This window comes from Microtus pennsylvanicus, chromosome 6, assembly GCF_037038515.1.
Source record: "Microtus pennsylvanicus isolate mMicPen1 chromosome 6, mMicPen1.hap1, whole genome shotgun sequence".
Lineage (NCBI taxonomy): Eukaryota > Metazoa > Chordata > Mammalia > Rodentia > Cricetidae > Microtus > Microtus pennsylvanicus.
The window spans coordinates 121,322,995-121,348,670 of record NC_134584.1 but is presented as its reverse complement, the minus strand read 5'-3'; the positions used below and the strand labels follow the sequence as shown (position 1 = coordinate 121,348,670).

The 25,676-nt window shown below is 55.4% G+C and overlaps 1 protein-coding gene across 1 annotated transcript in view; it reads right to left on the bottom strand.

Annotated features, from left to right (window-relative positions):
- Positions 1-25,676, bottom strand: part of Znf469 (zinc finger protein 469) — a 41,541-nt gene continuing 15,865 nt past the window's right edge. The window contains exons 2-3 of the mRNA XM_075977502.1: positions 14,081-14,142; positions 1-12,789 (exon numbers count right to left, since the gene is read on the bottom strand). Of these exons, the coding sequence (XP_075833617.1) occupies positions 1,239-12,662 (11,424 nt within the window). The 5' untranslated portion in view covers positions 12,663-12,789; positions 14,081-14,142 and the 3' untranslated portion in view covers positions 1-1,238. The remainder of the gene's footprint in view (positions 12,790-14,080; positions 14,143-25,676) is intronic.

Genomic DNA, 25,676 nt, shown 5'->3' with positions numbered 1-25,676 from the left:
ATAGTGGGAATATATTTGAAAAGACGAGTTAGCTGTAACTTTTACAGTACGACCTCAGGGGCCCCCTGCCCACGTCTTTTTCTATTTGAAAGAGGCATTCTGAAAGACCCCAGCACCTTCTACGGAGGCAGTTCGGGCCTGATTTGGTCTTGTTTAAAATGTCAAAATAAAACCTTTTGACACTCACATTGCACCCAAGCTAAAAACTACACAACAAAAACAAGCCAGGAAACTCTAAGACTCCCTAGGAGAAACGGGAAGCGTCTCCTCCTGCCCATTTTGATACACAATGCTATTTCGGCAGCTATGTAGTTGGCAGGATCATGCCAGTGCACAAACCACACCCACAGTCCAGCCTTGAGGGTCCCTTCACTGCTGGGACCCTGGGACTGGAGCTCATCTGGGGAGACCTGTGAGGCTCAAGGCCTGGGCTGGAGCCTCCCTGGTTAGGTCTCCCCACCCTAACTATCCTGTGGTTCAAAGAAGACCAGGGAGCCTGTATTCACATTACAGCATGGGAGTAGCACCAGAACCTTTGGATCAGGCTTTCTGGGACCTAGAAACAGAGCCCCATGGGGGAGGAAGGCACTAGGAAAGGGCCAGAGGGCCGAGGGATCCGCTGGGCACTGGCCAAAGTATGGCTTTCTCTGCGTCCCACAGAGCAACTCAGTCCCTGGGGACAAGGTGTTGGGAACATGAGCAGTGCAGCTGGAGGCCAGCATGACTTTGTGGTTGGGGGATGGTCCTGTCACGCTCTCAAGGACCAGGTGGCTCAGAAATGGCCCGAGTAGAGAGCGTGGGTCCTCTCTCATGTGACTTCCAAGGTCACTGTGGAATCTTAGCAACAGCAGCAAGACAAGGCAGCTGCCACTGTCTGGCTTGGCTGCCTTAATGTGCTTCCCTGTTAGGAGATAGGGGACCCTGTGCAAACCTTCAAACGCGGGTTTTACCGTGCGAAGCACCCTGCCAACAGGACTTGGTTTCAGTGAGCCGCTCTCTCTAAGTACTTGGTACCAAGAAAGCAGGTGCACAATCTCAGCGGGGCTGAGGCTGGTCCTTCCCTCAACCCTAGCCCTCCAGCACAAAGCCCTGGCCCCAGCAGCAATCCGCTCTCTGATATGTTGGAGAATCTGTGGGAAGTCAAAGAAACAGATGAGTGGTCTCAAACTGAGCTGCCTCTAACTCCAAGGGCCAGACAGAGCCCATCAGCTGGGCCCCCAGGCACCCTCTCTTGTGGACTACTGGGAATTGTCTTTCTTTAGAGGGATTTTGAAGCTGGTCAGTTTCTGCCCAAACAGCTGGCTGAGGAGGTCGCTCTGGGCTTCTGCTGTCCGGTGTTCTCGGGGTTCCGTGTGTTCAACGCCATAGACAGCTCTGACCCGTTTGTATGGCCTGGACAGGGGTCTTGCCTGGGGGAAGGAGCCCTTTTCAGAAGTGTGGCCCAGGTCCCCTTTCTTCTGTGCTGATGACTGTGGCCTTGTCCTGCCGCTCTGGCTACTGGGTCTGGACTTGACAGGGGGAACTCGGCTGGGAGTTGCTTGCTTTCGAGGGGCCCTGGATGACTTTTCAGGGGCGGAGGGGACTCTCCCCATGCTCTCCATGTTTCCATGCCTGGCCAGTCCCAGGGCCTGGCCCTTCCTCTTTTTTTCATTGTTTTCTCTTTTTTCCCTGGGACTTGAATGCAACTGGACCCCCTGATGATCAGCTTCTCTGGGACCCCTGGTGCTGCCCTTAGTGTGGGCTTGAGGTGGGGGCTGGTCAGGGGTGGAGCTCCCCCAGCTAGGACAGCTGGGCTCGGTGGGGGTGGAAGCCGTCTCACTTTGGAGCTGTCCACTGGTTGGCTGGGGCTGGCTGCCACCCCCTGTCTGAGTGGGGGGCTGTAGACCCCCACTGCCCTGAGAGCTGGGTCTCAGCTTAACTTTAGAAGTGCTGGCTCTTCCCTTTTCCTCATGACTCTGAACCAGCCCTCCACATGTGGGGGTCCCCACCCCTATAGGTTTTCTTGGCGGTGGGGGCAGCTTCAGCACTTTGCTAGGGGGCACTGCTGATCTGTGCTTGGAGGAACTCAAGCAGGCCCCTGGCTTGGTGGCACTTCCCTTCTGGGAGGGAACCTCTTGTCTCCCCTCAGGTACCCTGCGGTGTGCAGTCCCTAGCCACTCCTTCTGGAGCTGGGAAGGGTCTCTTGGGGAACAGCCAGGGGCACACTTGCCTCGGGTGCCCGGGCTCCTGTGTTTTCCTGAGAACAGCTGAAGGGCTCTCTTTTCTCCTGGGGGAGTTTGCCACTTACATGGCTCAAGACTGCCTAAGGAAGCCTCATCTTCTGGTTTCTCCAGGGCTCTGTCCAGCTTACAGTCATCTGTACCTTCAGCCGAGGCAGCCGAGAAAGGAGACAGGGATGGCGGTGGAAGGTCCTGGCCAGTCAACGGTGGGTTGCTCCCCTTGAGTGAGTGGTCTGCCTGGTCCACAGGCCTCTCTTGAGAACTGGACTGGTCTAGTATGGGGCTAGGAGCTGTCTCTGAACAGATCAGGGGTAGTGCAGGGAGGGAGTCCTCTCTAGGAGGGGGGCTGCTTGTGGATGGGACTCGGTCAGTGCTGGGCTCAGGAGAGCTGGAGGGCACAGCCACCCTGTGCTGCTTGCCGGGTAGCACGTCCTGGGGGACCTGGGTCTTCCTCCCAGGAACTCCGGGCCGTCTGACACTTCTGAGAGCGAAGGGCTGCTGGCCACTCCTCAGGTGCTTGTCCATGTGTCTGTCAAACTGTTCCTTCTTGGCAAAGGTGTAGTTGCAAGAGCTGCAGACAAAAGACCTCCTGATGACATGCATGACGTTGGCACAGAGCTCACAGGCATAGAGAGGCATGTGTGGCAGTTCCCTCTCCTCTTTCACGCCGTGGGTCAGGCCCAGGTGCACCCTTAGCTCCCAGTGCTCAGGGTAGACCTGTGGGCACCGGGGACACAGGTAGACACGCTGTGGGCTATGCACCGCCAGATGGCGCTGCAGCTTGAAGGGCTTGGGGAACTGCTTTCCACAGTGGTGGCAGTCACGGGAGGGGTCCTTGCAGTCCTCATGCACTGGGACCGCTTGGAGGAGGGACTCACTGTGGGACCAGGGGTCTAGGGATGGAGTCGGGGGTGTTTTGACAGAGCCAGAGCAGATGGCAGAGCTGCTGGTCAGAACGGATGGGCTGCCTCCTTCAGTTGCTGGACTGAGTGAGAGCAAGGCACCATCTTGGCCTTGGCTGGGAGTGACTGAGCCAGGCACCTTGTGTTTCACCCTTCTTCTTGGGATTTTCTTCCCTGCTTCTCCTTCTTGCTCTGATGAATCTTTGTTGGCCCTGCCAATTGAGTGCTTGGTCCTCTGGGGTTTGGATGCTCGCTCCACAATACTGTTCAGGAAATGTGTGAGAGTGTCTTCCCCTTCCAAGCACCCCGGCAGGTCTCCCAGGGCTCGCCGAGCCTGTCCGTTTCTGGCAAAGCGGGCTGCATGCTCCCGCAGGTGCTGGTTGTACATCCAGACATCGGCTACCTCCTTCAGGCACATGCCACAGGCCCATGGCCCAGCTTTGCCCTGCACATGCTTTTCCCACAGATGCTCCCGAAGAAGTTCCCGAGAGCTGAACCTGCGCTCCACACACATGTAGCAAGTAGGGGGTGGTGAGGGGCTGTGTGCCAGCTTGTGTAGGTCCAGCTCACCGAGGCTGTGGAAGCGCTGGAAGCACACCCTACACTTGTAGGAGGCCCTCCTGCCCTTCACTGGCCGGTCTCTGCCTTTGGCTCCCCTGGCCCTGGCAGCTTCCTCTGTTCTTTTGTTTGGAGGCCCCTGTGGGTTTGCTGTAGTTTGGAAGTCTAAGATGCTCGCGTTGGGGAGGTCAGCAAGGTCATCACAGGGTCCTAGAAAGCACAGGTCTTGTATCTCCAGCTGGGTGCTGAGCACCTCAAAGTCTTTAACGTAAAGTGGGGGCATGCTGGCATTCCCAGAAAGCCTAACATCATGTTCTCTTTCCAGGTTAGGGGGTTCCGGACTCGTGTCTCCAAGGGAAGAGGGTGTTTCACAGGTAGGGCTACACAGCTCCAGGTCTCGCCAGGCTGCTGGGACCATGTGCAGCTGAGGGATGGCCTCAGACCACTCATCCTGGTTCTCGGTGAAGCAGGAGGGCTCATCCTCCATATCGGTGGCCTCTCTGTTGGAATCCAGGGCCCACAGGCTGAAGCTGGGGGTCCAGGGGTCAAGGCCAGGTGCCTTACTGCTCAGGAGCCCATCCAGGAGGAGGGACTCGGGCAAACTCCTGGTTTCATCATCCCACAGGTCCTCTTCCTCACGGGACAGGCAGAGGGAGCCCGAGTCACTGAGATCTGTGGGCAGGCGTGTGGAGAGGAGCGCAGCATTGTCTACCACCTCAGGGCTGGGCTCCTTTGGTGGTGGGCGCTTTGGCCTTTTGCAGCGCTTCCCGTAGACACGTAGGTTCTTCTTCTGAGCAAGGCGGCCATCCATGGGGAAGAGCTGAGAGAAGGATACCTCGTCATCGAAGTCTAGAGGTTCCCTTTGACCTGGGCTGGGGGCTTCAGGAGTGGTGCCCTTGGGCTCTGGAACTTCACTCGGGGTTTTTGAGTCATCGATAGGACTCTGGGGGCAGCTGCCGATGGTGCTGTTCACTTTAAGACCGTGTGTGCAGTCAGGCAAGTCAGATGTCCCCTTACCAACGCCTCCATCTAACCTACCTTTGGTCCCTCTGCCGTCTTCTGCAGGTTGACTCTCAACAGCCTGTGATGGTTCTCCTCCACCGTCCAATGGCCTGGCTTCTCCTGGTCCCCAGAACCACTGTGCCCAGGCTGCCTTCTGTTCATCTGGTTGTTCTCTCTCTATCATCCCTTGACAGACTCGCCACTCTTGGGGGGCATTCTGTGCCGGCATTGCTTCTGGACCCAGGACCCCTGTGTCCATATCTGTATCATCCTCTAGCATTCTGGGCTCTACCGTGGGGGATAGAGGTGGTCGTCTATAGACAGCTGCCCTGCATTCTTCCTCGGGCGAGAGGCTCAAGGGGGTCCGAAGATCGCCACATGTGGCGGATGGATTTGAGAGGTCCCTATTTGAAGTCACGTGGGCAGTGTCTCTAGGACCATGCTTCTCCCTCCTCACTCTCGGCTTTCCCCCTTTCCTGTTTGATTTCCTCTCTGGGTGGCTGGAGGAATCAGCAGGCTCCCCACCTTGTCTCTGGTCTCTCACTTCTGCAAGGTTGGGATGGAGCTGGTCTGCTGGCCAGCCATCTGGTCTCCTTGGTTTTGAGGCCGGAGCCTTCGCACCCTTTCCTTGCTCAGTCAGACCCAGGGTGTGTGGTTGCTGGCTGAGAGGAACAGCTGGTGTCTTGCGTCCCTCAGATTTCTCACTAGTTACCTTCAGCATCTCAGGACCCACGGTGTCCTCAGGTGTAGAGGCTTGGAGGAGAGGTGGCTCAGAAGAGTGGCCAGGGCCTACGGGTGAGTGACTTGATCTCCTTTTCCCAAGCACCTTGCAGCTTCTCTTCCCAGGGGTCTGGCATGCTTGGGTCATGGAATCTGGAGGCTGGCAAGCTGGCACCGTCATGGGGCTCAGCTGGGAGCTAGCCTCCCTGCGTGGCCGGTGCTTCCTGGCTTTGTGCCGGCTTAGGCCTGCTCTGGAGAGAAAAGAGGCTGAACAGAGTTCACAGGTCATGGGTAGCCCAGCTGGGGTCTTCCCTGTTGAGTCTGGCTTATTTTTTAAGCCCCGGGGCCTCCGTTTAGACTCTTGGGGGCTGAAGAGGCCCTTCTGGGGAGAAGGGTGAGAGATATTGATTCCCTGCTGAGGAGACTCAGGCCTGGAGTCAGGGGCTGTGCAGCTTAGAGAGGCTGTCAGGGCCGAGTGGAGCCCCGCAGGCGTGCCTCGGGCATTGGCTCTGGGTACCTTAGTAACATCAGAGTGTCTTGCCCCAGGTGTCCCTGGGTTGTCCTGTTCCTCCATGCTGGCTGCTGCCTTATCTTCTTGGCAGATCTGAAAGTCTGGTCCTGTAGTTCCCAGGGTAGCAAGGTCTGTGGGCACAGCTACAATGCTGTGGTGTTCGCTGTGGCCAGGGCAGGGTGTGCTGCTCTGGGCCCCTAAGGAAGGGTCCTTGTGGTATGTCCTTTCTGGGCTGCTGAGGGGTGGGATTTCCATGCAGTGGGGGTCTGGCACCTCAAGTCTCTCATCTGAATCTAGGTCATCTTTGGTGGGAATGCTGGTCAGAGGGGCAGTTTTGATGATTATTTTGGGGGAGCTGGGACCCTCTGGGGGAGGAGCAGTGGCATGGGCAGGAGATGTCCTCAGCTCCTCTTTTCCAGAATCTTCTAATGTTCTTACTGTGATACCTTTGGGGCTGTCCCTGTCAAGTATTACAGGGGCTGAGAAACTGATAGGGCCAAGTGGGCCCGAGGAAGGGTCTTTGGGATCGTTGGTCCCTGGGAGTGAGTGGTGGGATAAAGTCACTTCAGAGCCACAGTGGCTTGTTACCGGTGATGTAGGGATTGTTAGCAGCCCAGCATCTTTGGAGGCTTGGCCATGACTGGCCTTTCCCAGAGGTGCCAAGACAGCATAGGCTGGCTGATGGAAGGGGCTGGGTAGTTCTGCGTAGGAGGAAGGTGCTGGTGGCCCGATAGCCTTGACTCTGGCCCCAGGGTCTTCCTGCAGTAGGGACTCAAGGTCATTGGGAGTAGGTGTGGCTGGGGAGGTGGTGGAGAGGGCCAGGTCCCTATTGCTAAACAGCAGCGGTGGGCTGACCGCCCTCTCTGGGCTTCTCTCTGCTCGCTCCATCTGGAGAGGGAGTGTGGTCAGGATGGAAGCTGAGGAAGTGCCATCAGGGTGGGTGGGACTTGCGGAGGGCATTGCTTGTTCCCTAAAGCTCCGGGCTGCTCGGTTCCCCTGACGTGCCCCTCTGCTCCTGGCCGGCCTCTCTTCCAAACAGGCCCTGACCTTAGCGAGTGTGTCCGGGTTTCCCAGGCTCCTCCAGTTATTTGGTTGAAATCTGTTAGCTTGACCTCGGCCTTTGGTCTTTTTAGATTGACCTGGTGAACCCAGATGTCCATCTACTTTGGAACTCCGTTTCTTTCGGATGTCTGTAGTTAGAGCTGGCATCTTTACAGCCCCTGAGGAGCCCCCTTTCACACTGGCCTCCGAGGGGTCCCCGGGATGAAGGCCCTGAGTATTGTCTTCACTCTTGGCTCTAGCACCCAGGATCTGGAGCAGAGGAAAGGAGGCACAGGCTGGTTCCTGGGGCCTCTGTCCATGGGGGGCACTGGTCACCCAGGAAGGATCTGGTATGGGATGGGACCAAGCCTTGTCACTCTGGAGAGTAGAAAGTGGAGAGGCCCCTGCAGGGACAGACTCATCTTTAAAGCCAGGATCCTTTGCAATGGGGTTGGTAAGCATAGTTCCCATGGGACTTCCTGCTTGACCCTCAAGGTGTCCTTTGGAGTCATGGCTGGAGCTAACACTTGGAGAGGAGGTGACACCCTCTTCACCCTTAAGCACCAAGTTGGGCTCTAAGGCCAGGTAGGCACTGGGGTTGTTGAATCCTTCTAGTGCAGAGGAACTTGCGCAGGGCTCCTGGGCCTCACAGGGGTCTGGAGAATGCCCTCTTGTATGTTTACTGGGAAGCAGCTGTGGGGAAGTTTCCCCTGTCCCAGAAACTTCATTATTTTTAGAAAACAAAAGCTCATGGTTTGGGCTGTACTTGTCTAAGCTCTCAGCATGTAACAAGGGTGCCTGTCGCTTGTTGGAGTCAGGCAAAGGGTCACTTAGGGGGACTGGACAGGCTGTGGGGGAGATGCTGGCCTCCTGCACTGTCTGAAAACTGAGGCCAAAATGTTCAGGACTGAGAGGAGCCCCAGAACCAGGGTCTTTCTGGGTACCTGGGGGAGCTGCTGCATTGCCTGTGTGGCAGGAGGTTAGGTACGACCACTGTTTCTGGGGGTTCCTGAGGGCCCCTTCCTGCTGTGAATTTGACCCCTCAAGACTTGTAAGGCTGGCTGCTGAGAGGATGTCTCTGTGGGGTGAGGTGGCCTGAGGAGCGGGCAGCAGGGAGGCCTGCCGTGGACTTGGGTCCATCCTGCCTTCTGGTGCAGCTTCCTCAGGCTCTCCCAAGGCCCCCTGTGTGCTCCCTTTCCCTTGCAGCTGGCTTTCTAGTTCAGTCACCAACCTTTTGATCTCTAGTTCATCCGCGCACAGATTGCTCATTAGGCTACCACTACAGTCACCTCTGTTCTCAGACACAGAAGGAGGGCTGGGAGGCACTGTCTGCTCAAAGCCACACTTCTTACTGAGTCCTTTTCTCTTGGAGAGGCCAGGAAAGGGGCCAGGCGGCACTGGAGAAACTTCCTCCAGCAGCAAGAACGGGGGGTACAGGGGATCTGTCAGAGGTTTCTTAGGGAGAGGGTCAGTACACACCAGGGGCACATGGGGGACCCTGTTTGCAGACAAGCTGTCAAAGAGCGGTGGGTCAAATCCATCCTCAGGCAGCCCTACAAACAGGGATGTGGACTCCAAGGTCAGTGGCGAAGGCACCTTGCCTGGGTCTGCTTCAACCGGGTAGGGTGGATTCTTTGGTGGAGCTGACTCAAGAGTCTCCATACTCTGCCGCCCAAGGTAGCAGCCGCCCGCTGGTGGTGTGTCCATAGCTAAAGGCTTGGAGCACAGATCTTCAGGGAAGCAGTTAGCTAGGTCCTTGGATCCGAGGAACAATTCACAGGGGGTGTCATTGTTAGGCAGGGGCCCTCTTTTGGCAGCTGGACACCCTATAGAATGTCTGTCACAGTGGTTAAGGTCGCAACCAGAACCAGAGTTCTCAAAAACCGGGATTCTGGATTCAGTGTGGAAAGGACTTGCCGCCTTATCAATGGGTGCCAGGCACCCTCCAGGCTGAGCAGCAGAGGAGTCTTCTCTGGTATGCAAACTGGGGGACTCCATGCACCCAGAGGTACCTAGGCGACAGCCTGCATCTGCTGCTGGCATGCTCTTTCCTGATAGTGTTTCAGGGTGACTGCTGGATGGCCTGGGGCTTTCAGCCTGTGGGAGCACTGGAGCAGCGGGTCTGTGGCTCTTCCCGCCACAGCTTGCTGGAGAACCAGACCTCTCTGTGAGTTCTGTGGTGTCCGGGTGTAGCTCAGCAGAAACTTCAAGCTTCTTGACCTCCTGGGGGAAGCCCAGAGTTGCTTCCTCTTGGGTCTCGGTGGTGGTGAGGATGTGTGGAGGATGTTTTGGGGCTACTGTGGGGTGATCACTATGCTCAGGGCCTCTCTCCACAGGGACTTCTCTAGCATCCAAGCTCTGCAACAGGCTGTGTGTCCTCTTTGGAGTCAGGGAGCCCCGGTTTTCACCAGGCTCTTGCCTCATGACCTTTCTTGGGTCCTGGGTTGCATCCTCTTTCTTTCTCTTCTTGCCTTGGCGCCACCGTTGGCGGCTGTGGCGGGAACAGTCTTGGGCAGGAGCCCCCGAATCCCGCTGCTGCATGTCACCCTCCTCCTCAGACTCAGAGGGATAGCCTTGGCCCCTGAGCCTGCCCTTCTGGGTGCTAGGTGGTCTTGCAGGCAACAGAGAGACACAGGAGACCTGGCCACGTGGTACTTGCCGCCGGTGGCATCTGTTTTTCTGTTGTACTATCTTGTGTATGAGCTCCTTGCTCCAGGAGCCACCTCGACCCCTCCTTTTCCTGGTGTCTTTCCCAGAGGACAGCTGCAGGTGCTTGGAGCTCCTGGTCTCTTTAGAGGTGGTCCTGGGGGTGCTGTGGTCTGCGTGAGCATGTCCCTTGCGAGCCTGACTTCTACGGTCCTTGGGCTGGGGCCGCTCAGCACTGTGGCCCTTCTTCCTTGGTCTTAGGCAGATGGCTCTGGCAGGGATATTAGTGCCCTTGGTCACACCCGGCTCTTTCCGAAACAACTTGAATTGCTTCCCTCTCCTCTGCTGCCTGACCAGGGTGGTGGCATCTGCTTCTGCAGATGCCAAGCCCAGGGAGCGGGTTTTGGGCCTGTTTCGGGCCAGGCAGCCCCTGTCTTCAGTGCAGGGAGTTTGAGATTCTGGCATGACAACTCTGGACGGGAGCTGGGGCTGGGTAGCATTCTTGGGAGTTGCTCCCAGCTGGGTATTGAGGGAATGCCCAGCATTGGGCCCCCTGGAGCCTGAAGGCTCCTCATCAGCAAAGACATCAATGAAGCTGCTGTCTATCTCAGGGTTGTCTGATTGGTACTCCATGCCGTTGAGTGCCTCAGTGATGAGCCTGTCCAGCTTAGCATCATCTTCCATGTCAAGGTCTGAGGTGGGGGCGAGTGGGAATGGGGCAACAGCCAGGCTGGGGGGCAGAAAGCCTGTTCTCAGGGAGTCATCTTTGCTGTCCCCCTGATCATCTCTGGTTAGCAGGAAGGGAACAGTCTGGTTGTGTTCAAGCAAGCCTGAGTGTGCATCAGTGGGTGCCTTTGAGGTGGTGGTGGGTGTGGGTAGCCCCGGGGGCTGCAGGGAGCCATCCTTGGTCTTGGCTAGCAGCAGGCTGCAGAATGGCCTGTGTTCCAGGAAGGCTGCTAGGCTACTGTAGTTGCGATCACACTGTCTGCAGGTCAGCAGTACATCTAGCTGGTCCAGGCTGGCGCTGCTGAGGGAGAAGTGTTGGGCAGAGTACGGTGGTGGCTGTGGAGCAAAGCCCTGCGCCCTGTCTCTGCCCAGTGAGGGGCTCTTGTGGGGGAACGGGGCTCCCTCCAGGCTCTTGAAAGCATCCTCAACTCCTGGCCCCTCTGTGGGGAGAGGGAAGGCTTTCGCCGACTCTGATTGGTAGCATGTAGGGAGGGTGTGTGTGGGCTCTGGGGAAGGGAAGGGGCTGCTGGTCTCCTGGGAATGGGTTGGGGGCAGGAATAAGGCTGAGGACCTGAGGGGTCCAGGTTGCTGGCTATCCTCAGAGCTGGGGTTGGCTGGGCTACTGGATGGTGGTGATAGAGACGAGCAGGTGCTGCTGCTGGCTGTGTTGGTTGCAGGTGACGGGAGAGGGGACTCACTGGGAGAGGCTCCCATCACCCTGGGTGGGGGCAGGCTGAGGGCCCCTTGGGGTGACACCTGGGGCTGGTTCCCCCCAAAGAACAGGGGCTGGGTCCCAGGGTCCTTCAGCCCACCATAGGCTAGCAGCCTTGGGGAACTGCTTGGCTGACCGGGGCTGTTTCTGAGAGCTGACCGTGTCTCCCCAGGCCTGGAGATTGTATTCAGAGCACTCAGAGCTCCCTGGCTGTCTCCCTGCCACTCAGAAGACCCCCTGGGGAATGTCAGTCGGCTCAGCACCCCTATTTGGTGGGAATTTGGCATAGGGGTGGTAAGCGCTGGGGACCAGGGCAGTGGGGGACTCTGGGGGAGGCAGAGCTGCTGGTCTTCGAAGAAGGCTGTCCTGGCAGCAACTGCTGGTCCCAGGGTAGATGTGGGGTAAGAAGCTGCTGAGGAATCCCACAGCTGGGGCAGATGAGTGGGTGGTGGCCCAGGGGTGGGCAGCTCTGTGTCCAGAGGCACTGGGCTGGTACCCACCCCATTAGCTCCGTACCCCTGCCCTGGAAAGTGCCTTTGTGGTGGAGGATTCGGGGGACCCCTGGGACTTCCCAGTCCATCACGAATGGGAGGGGGCCCTTCAGGAAGGCCTTTGGTCAGGCTCTTGTGCAAACTGTCATGGAAGGGGCTTGGGACCAAATGAGCAGCACCAGGTGGGGAGAGGGCACCTCCAAGATCACTGGGAGTGTTAGCTCCCACCGACTGGCCTGGGTTGCAGGGTAGGGATGGGTAGGTGGGGTTTGTACCCAGGGCCTCCTCAGACCAAGCCACCAAGGGCTGGTGGAAGGTGTACAACATTGTCCCAGGTGCCTGCTCATGCTGGGCCGTCTCTACAGGGAAAGGGTAGGGGACAGAGACCCCCTGGGGGCTGCTAGCCCTGCTCCCTTCAGGGAAGGGCTTGGGCTTTGTAGAGGGGACCCCAAAATTAGCACCTGGGAAGCTGTTTTCAGCAGCAGGAGGCCAGGGGTTGGTCCCAGTGGCCTGGACGTTAGGGCCAGAAGCAGGCCTATGGGGGCTGGTGCCACTGCTCTGGGAGGCCCTCTGGGGTAAGGACCCAGGGGTGGCACTTGGTGAGGTACAGTTGGTGGAGGTAAAGCTGGAAGGGGCCTCCTGAAAGCACCTTTGGGAACCATTCTCTTCCTGGGAGGGGAGGGCCTCGGCCCTTGGGAGGCTGGGCCTGCGGCGGGCTCTGGTCTTTTGGACCCGAAGAGCCTTGGTCTCCGACACCTGGGGGGCTTCATGTCTTGGGTCTGCAGTTGGCTCATCCGGGATGCATCTGATCCTTGAAGTGCTTAGGTTGTGGAGCGGTGAGTGGCTGCTCTCCATCCTGCCAGCCAGCCATGAGTAAGCGTGTGCACAGCTCTCTCCTGCTGGGGCCTGCGCTCTCAGGAGCAGGTCCTCTTGCTTCACCTCTTTGGCCTGAGACAGCTGCGCTTCAGGCGAACCTTGGGCCTGGGTCTTGTTGCCTTCATCTCTCATGCCCCGGGTGGTCCTGTTGGCAGAGCTGTGGTCCTTGAGGGGCTGTTGAGAGGGGCACCTGAGGCTGCTGGCAACTTGGCAGGGCTGCAAATTTCTGAGCAGAGTTGGGGGCTGCTCTCCTGGCATGACCCCACGGTCCCGAATGCTAGGAGGATGCAGTGGTTGGAGGAGCAGCCCAGGCAATGGGCTGGGGGGCCATCCTCACCCCTTGACGGGGCTCAGGGAAGCCTGTACTCATGGTCCTGCGTGAAGCCTGCAAGGAAAGACCATAAATGAGCTGCAGGTTCATGGGGGCTGGATTTTACAGGTGGGCTAAGGCAGGAAGCCCATGCTGGACTTTGAAGTCTCCTATGGAAACCATGTCTAGGCCCGAAGCAGCCATCACTTGTGTGACTGGCATAGAAACACCTGTCTCAGAAAAGAGGGTGACTGGCTCGGACAGTAGGATCCCCCCTACAAATGGAGCCAGGGATATTAGAGAGGTATGATAAGAAGGTAGGGGGAGAAAATGAAAAAGGGAGAGGGGTCTGAATATCTGAGAAGACCACTTGCCTCTGCAGAGGAGTCCCAATCGCTACCTGCTGGGCATGAAAAGCACCATTAATTTAGGGCAGGCCTGTCTCAGATCTTCAGGGTAGATGAAGTTCCAGTGTCCACCAGCAGTGGGCAGCATACCGCTCACACTGAGAAGCAACCACAGCAGACCAGAGAGCAGGTTAGACTTGGTTGGGTGGCAGGGACAGGACAGGACAACATGGGACTTCATCTGCCACATCTAGGCTCCTCTCCAGCCTCCCCACCTGGAGAAGAGTCTCCTTCCCTTCTATGGTCCTCACTGGGTCAGGCAACTGGGTCCTCAGGAAAGACTTATTTATTGACCGGTTATGTGGTGGGGCCGATGGTGTTAACATCATCACCGCGCTGCTGAATATGAGTCCTTTGTCCACACAGAGGCTCAGACAGTCATAATTGCTTCTGTCACCTCTGATTATGGGTAAAGAACCCAGGCAATTTTCCCAAGGCCTCACTACCAGTGAAGGGAGTGAGCCCTCCAGAGGGGCACTTTCCAGTCCAATGCAGAACTCAGCCATGCCACATTGGATCCAGAAACTCCCAAGGACTAGGTGGCAGGGGACATAAGTAACCAGGGTCCCCATGAAGCCCCTACCTGATGAGTGACACCACCGGCTAAGAAGAGGAGCCTTCATGGAGGGCTAAGGAGAAGGCAGGGCTCCTAGTGAACCTCTTGGCTTCAGGAAGGCATCCTAGGGCAGAACTGAGCTCACTGGCAAGTGGGTGGTGTGGGCCAGTCTGCCACAGCTGTGCCCTAGCCACTCACACTCCAGGGGCCGTCAGGTGACCCTGCCATCTATGCTGCTCAGAGCTACAATTTCAAACTGCCTGTCAGATGGCCTGGCTCAGAAAAAGGCCAGCCAATTTACTGAGTGGGAGACAAGAGTGGTGTGCTGGGGTGGAGGGAGCTTCAGGGACAAGGCACCTCCTCCAGTCAGTGACAGTGGCCCCCACATGTACTCATGACATACCTGGGGACCTGGAGCCCCTCACTGGACTTCTGAATAATTGCCTGAGGACAGGATCTTCTTGGCTGCAAAGAGAGGGGACAGTGTGTTAGAATTTGGGGTGTTCTGTTTCCTCCAGAGGATCCTTGCTTGTTCCTGCATGAGAGCTTGCTGTTTTTCTTCAGTGTGTCTTGAAGCAGAGAGAGTAAATGCCAGCCCCACTGGGGTGGGTGTTGTAAGTCATTCTGCCACAGCTGCGTTCTAGCTACTGTACACCCCAGGAGCTGTCAGACCTGAGGCTTCTAGCCTGCCCAGTGCCATAGTGTCAAACCACCTACAGGCCCCAAAGAGTAGGCCTGGAAACTGGCAATCCCACCAGTGTGCTCAGAACTCTATTCCTCTACCCAACATCCACCACCTGTCATCCATCCACCCATCCATTCACCCATCCATCCATTCATCATCCATCCATCCATCCATCCACCCACCCATCCATCCATCATCCATCCATCCATCATCCATCCATCCATCCACCCAACCATCCATCCATCCACCCATCCATTCACCCATCCATCCATTCATCATCCATCCATCCATCCATCCACCCACCCATCCATCCATCCACCCACCCATCCATCCATCATCCATCCACCCACCCATCCATCCATCCATCATCCACCCACCCATCCATCCATCCATCCATCATCCATCCATCCACCCACCCATCCATCCATCATCCATCCACCCAACCATCCATCCATCCATCCATCCACCCACCCATCGATCCACCCACCCATCGATCCACCCACCCACCCATCCATCCATCCATCCATCCATCCATCCATCCAACCATCCATCCACCCATCCATTCATCAGCTATGCATCTACCATTTATCATCCATCATCCATCCATCCATCCATCCATCTACCTATCCACCTGTCATTCATGCATTTACCACCCATCATCCATCCATTTATCCATTGCGATATTTTGTTTGTGCTTTAATAAAGCTTGCCTAAAAATCAGAGAAGCAGAGCAGCCTTCGCCCCCTAATCCCTGACTCCAGATTTTTATTATGAAGACCAATTAGCATTCAGACTACATTTATTTATCCATCATCTATCTGTTCATCCTTCATCCACCAGCCAATTCCTGCACCAGATGCTGGGCCAGGCAAGTACGAGGTGTGACTGATTCACGGCTTCCAGGTTACTGTAACGACAGGCAATGAACAGCTATAGAAGTCAGAGAGGTCTGTGACTTGCCCAAGATGACACAGTGGGAACACTGCCAAGCAGTGACATAAATGTAGACAGCATGTATCCTTCCTTGCCTCTCTTACACCCATCAAAGCCTGAAGTCCCTGTCTCAGCACCTGATTCTCATCTTTTCCATCCTGGCTGGTCCCAGGTTCTTGGACAGCTGTCTCCACTTGTTCAATCTACTCTGTCCTTAGTCTTTTGCACCCATGTTCTGCCATCAGCACCCTAGAGCTAGAGTGCCAGACCCTGGCTCCCTGTCCGAGTGCAAGGACTATGGACAGCATAAGCAGGGTTCTCCCCGGCCTGGGCTCCCAGCAAACCCCCTTGGCGCTGTTGTGTTGGTGTGGGTTTCAGCAGGCCAGGACCCTTTTGAACTGGAGGAGAGATCCAAACCCCAGATCCCCAGCTGGCCCCAGCATCCCTGGAGGGGTGGGGCATTCCTTTTCTCTCAGCGGCCTGGGCTGCTCAGAGTCCTGGGGAGGGGCTGCAGCTGCTGTGCCTTGATGTTCCTTTCAGCCATTCCCCTTTCCTGTTTCTTCAAACGCTGCCGCTTTCCTTACAAACTGTTACCCGAGCGCTCAGATAAACCTCTGCAGGTAAAATTATATCTGCGATGTGGCCCAGAGGGTGCGCTTAAGAATACGGAGCACGCTATCAGGTGCATTTATCTTAATTACTCTGGGGAAAGTAGAGGCCGGCATTGGGACGGGGCTGGGAAGCGGGGCCTGCGCTGCCTTATCGGGGTGCATATATGAGATCCTTTAGCAGAAGGGAGATAAGGGAGTGTAAGTGGGAGGGGGCACAATAATGTTGTCCAAGATGACAAGGAGGTAGCAGTGGGAAAGGCAAGATTCCTGCTTGAAGGCAGGACCACACCGCTGTCCAAATAGCTGAGAGCTGGCATAGGGCAAGGCCAAGTACCAGGCACTCTCTCCTCATCCCTTGTGCTACAGAGACGTGATGCTGGTCCCGAGAAGGGATGCTTAGCTCACCCAGACTCCACACATCAACTGTGCACAAGCCTGCTAGAACCTTTCTCTGCACCCAGGCTCCTCAGCTAACCACACAGCTTCCAGGACCAGCCTTGATCAGGTGCTGTCACCACTAAGAAGCCATCCCTGACCGGAGTGAGTGCTGCCAACAGCCCAGGGTCATGATTCGGCTCTCCAAGGCCCTTGGCAGTCACCTGCACTTCTTAGGCACCAAGGAACAGAGGGTTAGCCCTGTGTCTCAAGGTGCCCAATGGCCAGGGCTTTGGCACACAGCTCACTTCTCACTGTCAATACCAAGCTTAGCCCCTACACCATGTCCCCCTGCCATCGTGAAGATCCTGGGCTATGCAGAGGTGTGGCTGGGCTCAGTGGTCCCGGGAACTCCAAATGGGGATCCCATTGTGGACCCCACTCTAGAACATCTACAGATGGGGTCTAGAGTGGACATTTGTGTACTGAGAGGACTGCACCTGCCTTCCACAGCTCTAGCACCTGGGGTGTCAGCCCAGGGTGCCTTCCATGATCACACTGTGCTGCCTGCCTCTCAGTGGTCTTATCTGTGATGAGACTGGAGCCCTAGACCGGGTCTGGGCATGCAGTAGGAAGCCTGCATGATGCCACACAGTCTCAGGACTTGGTGTGAGACACGGTGAGAGGGTGGCATGAGGTGGGCCAGGCTGTCTTCCCACCTTCCAGGTCACTGATGAGGGGGTTGACGGTGCCTGGGGCAAATAAGAGGGAACTGTATTTGTAGCCCCTAAGAGTTGGCCCTCTGGGACAATGTGACCTGGTGATCATTTGTGCCTGTCTCCTTCCTGAGGTTCACACTGTCTGTGTGTGGGCAAAGAAACGTGTCCCAAGGAATGAGGTTGACACACTTCTGAGGATTGCATATGGTTCTCCTGCTGCATCTCGTTCCTGATCCTGTCTACTCCTTTCCCACCAAAAGTGGTTATAAGTTTGTTGCCTAAGGATATGAGGAGAAGGTTGAGTAGAGGCCGGGGGAGGACTGGCATTGCTTAGGGCTACACACTTGCCCCAGCTCGAGGAAGGAGCCCCCAAGTGCTGACCGTGTGAGGACAAGCCCTGTCGGTCAATCGGGGCAGGGAGTTAGCTACATGGCGTCACTGTTGCTGTCACTCTCCAGGAAGCAGGTGCCCATTCCTCAAGTACAGATAAGGAACTGAAGGCACTGAGTGTGGATTCCAGGTCAGACGGCTGTCACACGGGCTGTACTCTCTCCAGCTGTGTTCACTCTCGGGCTCTGCCCATGGTTACCGCCTCTTGCTACCGCCTGGGCAAACTTGTCTCAGTGGCTACCTGGACTGTGGCTGTAACCCCAGGGACTGTCTGCAGAGTGAGACTGAGGGGCTAGATTCCCCTCAGTCAGGGAACTCGAGGACTGTCCTGATCTCCCATGGGAAGCGTGTCTGTGCCCCTCCCCACAATAGCATCCCAGCTAGCTCTGTGGTGCAAGCCCAGCGTAGGGGTCTTGGCCTCAGATTACTCACTTCTAAAATGGGTGTGGCATCTCCCATGGCACAGGGCCTTTTGGATGGGATGCTTCAAGCCACGTCCAGCTGCTGCCCTCTGTCCTCTAGGACTGGCCCTGGTTGAGAGGCCAAAGGAGGGCAGTGGGTGGGCCTAGGTTTGCCTACCAACAGCAATGGTCCCTGTTCTTTGTCAAGGCTCCCACCTAACTGTAGCCAGCAAGGGCCCCAAGGCCCAGGACATCTCTAGACAGCTACCACAGCCATCTTCTCTAAGAGTCTACTCAGGTGAGGGACAGGCTCAGGGCAAAGGACTCTTCCAAGGCCATAGAACAGAGAGAAGACATCTGGGACCACGAACTTCCTCGTTGCTCAGAGCAGCAGCCGTCTCAATTATAGCTGTCCTTCTCAAGGTGTGTGACCTCACTCAGTCACTGGCAGCTGGAAACGAGAGGCCTGGTTTGCTTGTCTAGACTTGCTGGCCAGTGACTAATGGGGACATCTAAGAGTATCAATCTCTGCTGGGCACAGTGGCACACATCTTTAATCCCAGTACTTGGGAGGCAGAGGCAGACAGATCTCTGTGAGTTCAAGGCCAGCCTGGTCTACAGAGTGAGTTCCAGGACAACCAGAGCTACATAGTGAGCCTCTATCTCTAGAAAAACAAACAAAACAAAATGGTCTAGGAAGACCATTTGGGTGGAGGGAGGATGGCCAGAAATAGTCCAGGCTTGGTCCCTGCCCTTTGCTGAGGTTCCTGCTCAGCTGTAACCAGCACAAGGCGGTTACAGTAGCCTGGAGGAAGGGGTGGCCTAGTGCACCTCGACTCTGAAGTACCTGCTCAGAGCTGACTCTTACCAGAATGTCCTCCCTAGAATGGCCCACAGCAATGGCAGGAGGCCCCAGCCCGGGATGGGAGAGGAAGCCTTGTGGGATCCCATCACGGCTTCCTATTGCAGGGCCTGCCCACTGTCTTCTTCCAGTGGTCCCCTTGGCTTCCAGTCCTGCTGAATCACATGGGTTTGTCCCTCGTACTCATAGGTGCTCCTGCTGACGGGTACCAGACCCTCCTCTTTGCTGTATTCTTCCCGGCTCCCCTAGCTGCTCTGCTCTGGTGATGGCTCACACAGGAGTCCACACCATGTGTTCCTCTTGCTGCCCCTGTGGGGGGTCTGAAGCCATAGGGGACGCTAGGACTCTGCGGTCCCAGAGACCCTCCCTCATAGTCAGGGCTTTCTAAACCGTACAGCAAATGCAGGCTGCCCTCCGCTCCAAGACACACCCCTCACCTGGGTCTTTGACTCTTTTTTTTTTTTTTAAATATTTATTTATTATGTATACAATATTCTGTGTGTATGCCTTCAGGCCAGAAGAGGGCGCCAGACCTCTTTACAGATGGTTGTGAGCCACCATGTGGTTGCTGGGAATTGAACTCAGGACCTTTGGAAGAGCAGGCAATGCTCTTAACCACTGAGCCATCTCTCCAGCTTTGACTCTTAACCCCTTTTGTTACCCCCAATCCCCTCCACATCAGAAGCCTACTACAGTGACCATAGCCCAACATTGACTGCTCCTAATGCCATAGCCTGCTGGACTGACCAAATGCACAAATGCCTACAGACCTACCCCACCACTTCAGGTCACCCCCAAGACCCTGCCTCAATAAATGGCTTTGCAGAGGCCTGGGTCTATAGGTGGATAGGGTGGTCACCATGTCTATTCTCCCAGGCCTAAGCAGGCTTCACAGTCTGGAGCTTTCTCTGCAAGCTCTTCCGGCCTACCACATCCTCCCCAGTGCTGCTGCCCCACCCAGCCTGTAATTTGCTGTCTGCGTGGCTGCTCTGCAACCTGGGGCTTAGAACCCTGGGCAGTCTCTATATGCCATCCACCAAGGTTTATAAAGCCAAGGGCCAGCGGGGGGCTGCAGTGGGAGGGAACCAGAGGTGACACTGAGGTGGCACCCCACTCTTCCCATCCTTTGGGTCCCTGTGTGAAAGCCACCCACTGAGCCCACCCGTTTCCAGGGACCCTCACCTCCTTGGTACTGACATTTTTCGGGTGACTGACCTATGCAGTTCCCTTCTTGCCAACATAGAATTGTTGGCCTCGACACCCCTTCTTCCACTGTATTCTGAGGGCTGACATTTCTGTGTAATGTGCACAGTTATGTCCTCCATTGCCAGGGACACTGCTTGGGACAGAGGACACGGCCAGCATCTTCTGGAGGAAGGGGTGTGACGGATGACATGCCCAGGCTCTCTGCATCCCTGGGCCTCCCCCTTCCCAATTCCTGCTTGGTCAGTGGGTGCCGTGGCAGCCAGCCTGCTGTAGTTGTCAGGACACGAAAGATTCCTCAGGAAAAGCCTGAAATCCAAGTTTTAAAGTGAAATCTCCCCATTTGAAACCTGGCAACAAATTCACCTACGACAAAATAACTACCGCGTGGGCTGGAGCCGTCGGCTGGATTCTGCCTGTGGTTTGCGGATGGTGACCTTCCTTTGGGCACATGGGGTCAGCTGTCCTCACCAGAGCCGGCTCATACACTCTCACTCACTCGTTCATTCACACACTCACCTACGTGTTCACTGTTCACAGACACACTCAGTTATTCATTCATTTGTCCATGTACTTACTCACTGATTCTCTCATTCATACTCACACACTCATTCACTCACCCATTCATTCACACACTCACTCATTCATTCACACACGCACATACACACACACTCACATCCTCACCCATTCATTCACACACTCACACACTCACCCATTCATTCACACACTCACTCATTCATTCACACACGCACATACACACACACTCACATCCTCACCCATTCATTCACACACTCACACACTCATCCATTCACATACTCACCCATTCATTCACACACTCTCATAATCACACACTCATTCATTCACACACTCACCTATGTATTTACTGTTCACATACACACTCCTTATTCATTCATTTGTCCACACACTCACTCTTTCTCTCATTCATATTCCCACATTCACACACTCACCCATTCATCACACACATACTCACTCATTCACACTCACACACTCACTCATTCACACACTCACACACTCACCCATTCATTCACACACTCACACACTCATCCATTCACATATTCACCCATTCATTCACACACTCACACACTCACTCATTCACACACTCACACACTCACCCATTCATTCACACACTCACACACTCATCCATTCACATATTCACCCATTCATTCACACACTCACACACTCACTCATCCACACACTCACACACTCACTCATCCACACACTCACACATTCATCACACACTTACATACTCACACACTTATTCACAAACTCACTCACTCATGTAATCACTCATTCACTCACACACTCATTCATTCATTCATTCACCCACACACTGCACCCTGCCTCACTAATGGGGCACCGCTGTGGCTGAGATTGACTGGTCCCACTGGCCCAGGTGGGATACCCTCAGAGGTCTCCTGAGTTTAAAAGGGTTTACATATTCTGGGAAACTCTAGAGACTTTCACAACCACCTTGTAGGCTGCCCATGCAGCGGAGCTCAGAAGGGATCAGAAATGTGCTAAAGTCTGCACAGAAGGCCGTGGGAAGGACCCTGTGAGGGTCAGCTCTGGGGGTGTGGCAGGGTAGAGGCTGTCAAGACTTAGAAGCCTGGGTCTGGCCAAGCTGCCAGCAGATGGCCAGGTAGCAGCAAAGTCCCCTGACTGCAGCCACACAACCCGAGTGTGCTCCTCCTGTTTTCAACCAGCTCTGTCTCCGGGACACTGTTTTTCTCCCTGTACTCAGGGATCATATGCAAGACGTGGGCACACGACACATGTGCACACACACACATGAAACCTACAGCATATCATCTCCTGTACCCTCTATGGTCTTCTGCGAGCTAAGCATGTCTACTCATCCACACTAGAGCCCCCTTTCACACTAGTTTCTCCATTCCTTCCTCAGGGTCTCCATCTCCCTCCCCACTCTGGGGTCTTCCTATTTCTATCATAAGGTCACTCCTCTCCATTGTGGTCTCCCCCCTGCCCCAGTATGGATGGGTTTCCAGCCTGCATCCCTGCTGTGGGTCCTGCCAAAATCACAGATCATACAACTGAGTCCTGGTCTCACACGCCCACTCTCGCTCGGTCACCACCCAACTTTTGCAGGTGAAGAAACTGAGGCACAATGAGGTCAGGAACTTCCTCACACAGCACACCGACCTGAGTCTATGGCTACGGGTCATGTGACCCACTCATGTAGAGGGGCCTAGTAGGGATGCCCCTCACTGGGCTCAGCCCCAGCTCCTGCAGCTGGCTACAGAGGGGCCCGTTTTAGGGAAATGGGGTGCTGTTGAATAAGGCTAACATTCATCTCACAGGCAGCTCCATGGGCTGCAAGCTTGTGTTGGCTGGGGCCAGCACAGCTCTTTCTCCCTCCTTCCTTCTCCCTCCACCCCTCTCTTTCCTCCCTCCTGCTCTGCCCCCTCTCTGTGGTGTTTTCCTCTTCCAGTTGGAGGGTGTTTGCTGGGCCTGGGAGTTGGGTGAAGAGTGGGAGCCCAGCTTGGGTCCCACAGGAGGACTCAGGTAGGAGGACAGGACCGTCTGAGAAGCCCATGAGAACAGGAGTAAGCAGGAAAGAGACAGAGGGTTCTGGAAGGAGTGAGTTTATATTTAGTTCTATGCACACAGCGGGGCTTTATATATAACTGCAGGACGGATTTCTAGTCATCTGGCCATTTCTTCTGAGGCTTGTCTCCACAGTGGCCTACTGTGGCAGCCTTCCCCATGTATTCCTTAATCCTCTCAGCCCAACTCCATTTCTTCAAAACTTGCGCACTCTCTGCCCAAAGGGTACCAAAGCAAGCTTAGTAAAGATGAGGAGCTCACAACACAAAGGGAAGGATAAACCTTATTGGGGGAGCTTCCTGACGTCCAGAGCAAAAAGGGAATAAGTCACAGTGAGCTTGTCTCTCCCACTTTCTGCCCAAAGGGGAGTACAGAAGGGCATCAGAGAGTCCTCTGAGAACTCTTCTAACTAATCTTGCCCCCACAGTATGTGGCCATCTAGAGGAGGCAGTGTGTATCACACACACCCCAACACCAAACACAGATGCTCGGTGCATTCCCACTTCACAGGTGCCGTAACCAGTCGGAGCCCCCTTCACCTTTCCATGGCGCTGTCACATCTGACTAGATGCCTGTGCCCAGCTGCCCATGAGTCAAGGCACGGCAAGTCCCTTATCACTCACCTCAGACCCCCTCCACATGCCAAGTGGGGTATAACTGTAGGGCATGGGCCTCATCACAGGTGACCTCACCAGTCTAGACCCCTGGGGACATCACACCCCAAGGTATGAAAGTCTAATGTAATTAGTGGAGTAGCCACCTTGGGTAAAGGTGATGAGAAGGACCCCAGGGTGGTCTGTGCATCCACAGCCTGCAGGGCTCGCTGCTCTGGGGATCCAGAGCCTCTTGTGCTGGAGGGGAAGCTCTGCTGGCCAAGAGGGTAGCCGTGGTGGCACATGTTCACAGATCCAGTCTCCTTGGAGGGCCTGGGATGCGACATAAGACACAGACAAGGGACCTGACTGCAGCTGACAGTCCATGATGTGTGGTCCTGATGCGTGGACTTGGTCAGCCAGGCCATTGATGATAGGATGACCCAGAGAGAGGGTCCTGGCCTCACACACTTGTGCCATAAATCCCGCCATAAATCCTTCTCTGTAGGTGTTGGTTAAAGGGCAGGCTCTGCACTTCCTTGCTGTGCGGCCACAGACAACTGACTCAGCCTCTCTGAGCTTCATGTGCCATCTGCAATTAGGTCTGAGAACCGTCTTGCCTCTTGGAGTTTGTGGGAACACACTGTCCAGCAGGTGACGTTCTCAGTGACCCTGGCTGTGCTTCACTGCTGTGTATTTATCTGTCCCAATCTGCACTAGGGAGGCAGACATAGGGTCTAAACATAGAGTGGATGCAGCTACTTAAAAAGTGATTTGGGGGCCAGGGTGTAGCTACATAGTAAGGTGTCTTGCCTGAGTGAGGACCTGCACTAGAGGGAAATAAATGGGGCTGCTGAGGGCTGGGGCTATAGCTCAGTTGGTAGAGTACTTGCCTTGCAAGCATGAAGCCCTGGGTTTGATTCTCAGACCACATTTAAACAAACAAACACAAACAAAACCCAAAAAGCAACTCCCATGTGTGGCGGTGCACACCTACGACCCCAGCACCGGATCCGAAGCAGCTGGATCTGAAGTTCAAGGTCATTCTCAGCTCCATGAAACACACACACACACACACCAGAGTGGACTTCTCTCTGCCTTAGCCTCCTGAGTTCTAGGACAGGTCTGTGCTACCACATCCAGCTCGAATGAAAACAACAGCAATGAAATCATTTCCAGACTCTACTTTCTCATCAGAAAAAAATAGGCATGATGGATCTCCCTGCCCCTGGCCAGCCTGGCCCTGGCTGTGAGGCTGAGGCTTTCTTATACCTGGGCTTCTGGGGAAGAAGCCACAGTCTCCCCTTGGCTCAGTGGTGCATACCACATTGTACCAAGGAAAGGGGGAGATCCAGCTGGGTTGACGCAGGGGGCACTACCGTGGTTAGGATCCGAAAGGCCGCTGCAGACTCGATCCAGCTATCTTGGGAGGTCCTAGGAACCCCAAGAGGTGGGGCATGGCTGGTGGAAGTGGGTCACTGGTGCAGGCCATGAAAGGCTGTACCTGCCACTGGCTCTTATTGTGTGCTCTCTGCTTCCTGGCCCATGGTGATGTGAACAGCCTCTGTCACACTTTCCCACTGCCATGAATGGGGCTGCCTGCTGGGCTCTCCCTACCACGATGGAAGGGAACCAATGGTTTGCAAGTGTGGGCTATAATAAGCCCTTCCTTCCTTCCTTCCTTCCTTCCTTCCTTCCTTCCTTCCTTCCTTCCTTCCTTCCTTCCTCCCTCCCTCCCTCCCTCCCTCCCTCCTTCCCTTCCTTTCTTCCTTCTTTCCTCCCTCCCTTCCTTTTCTTTTCTTGTCAGACACTGTGGACAGTGAAATGGAAAAGTAGCCACCACAAACATGGCTTCTGACCCCACCAAAGCCAGTCAGAGCCCTCTGCTGCCCAGGTGTGTGCAGTTAGAGGCAATAGTTCCCACAGAGGTGGAGACTATGGCTCTTCTCCCCACATTATCCTCTCTGGACATCAGGCGCACAGCAAGAGATGCTTTAATAATGTGAACACCAAGAGCCAAGTCCTCCACAGAGTCCTGCATCTTCTGATAAACACCACACAGGCTGATCAAGCTGAATGGCTGTCCCTGACCCTGCAGGCAGCACCCAACCAAGCAAAGGTTGCAGGGCAACTTTGGATAGTGGGTAAACTGAGGCATGCACACAGGACCACTCTGAGAGTCACATCCCATGTGTGCACTTATAAACACAGTCATGTAGCCGGGCGGTGGTGGCGCACGCCTTTAATCCCAGCACTCGGGAGGCAGAGGCAGGTGGATCTCTGTGAGTTCGAGACCAGCCTGGTCTACAAGAGCTAGTTCCAGGACAGGCTCCAAAGCCACAGAGAAACCCTGTCTCGAAAAACCAAAAAAAAAAAAAAAATAAACACAGTCATGTGAGACACATGTGCACACACATGTACACGTGAACCCTAAAACACACCACACAGCTGTCCATTTCCTGTAGTCAGCACCCCACCTCATAGAAGGGTTTCACTTCTAGCTAGGCTGAGGTGGACTGGGAGGGTCATGGGCCCAGCAAGACTCCCTGGTCACAGCATAGAGGCAGTGGGCCACTACAAGGGCCTTTGTACCCTCCACATCCTGTGGAAAGCGCCCCTGGCTCCCCACCTCCCAGTTCCC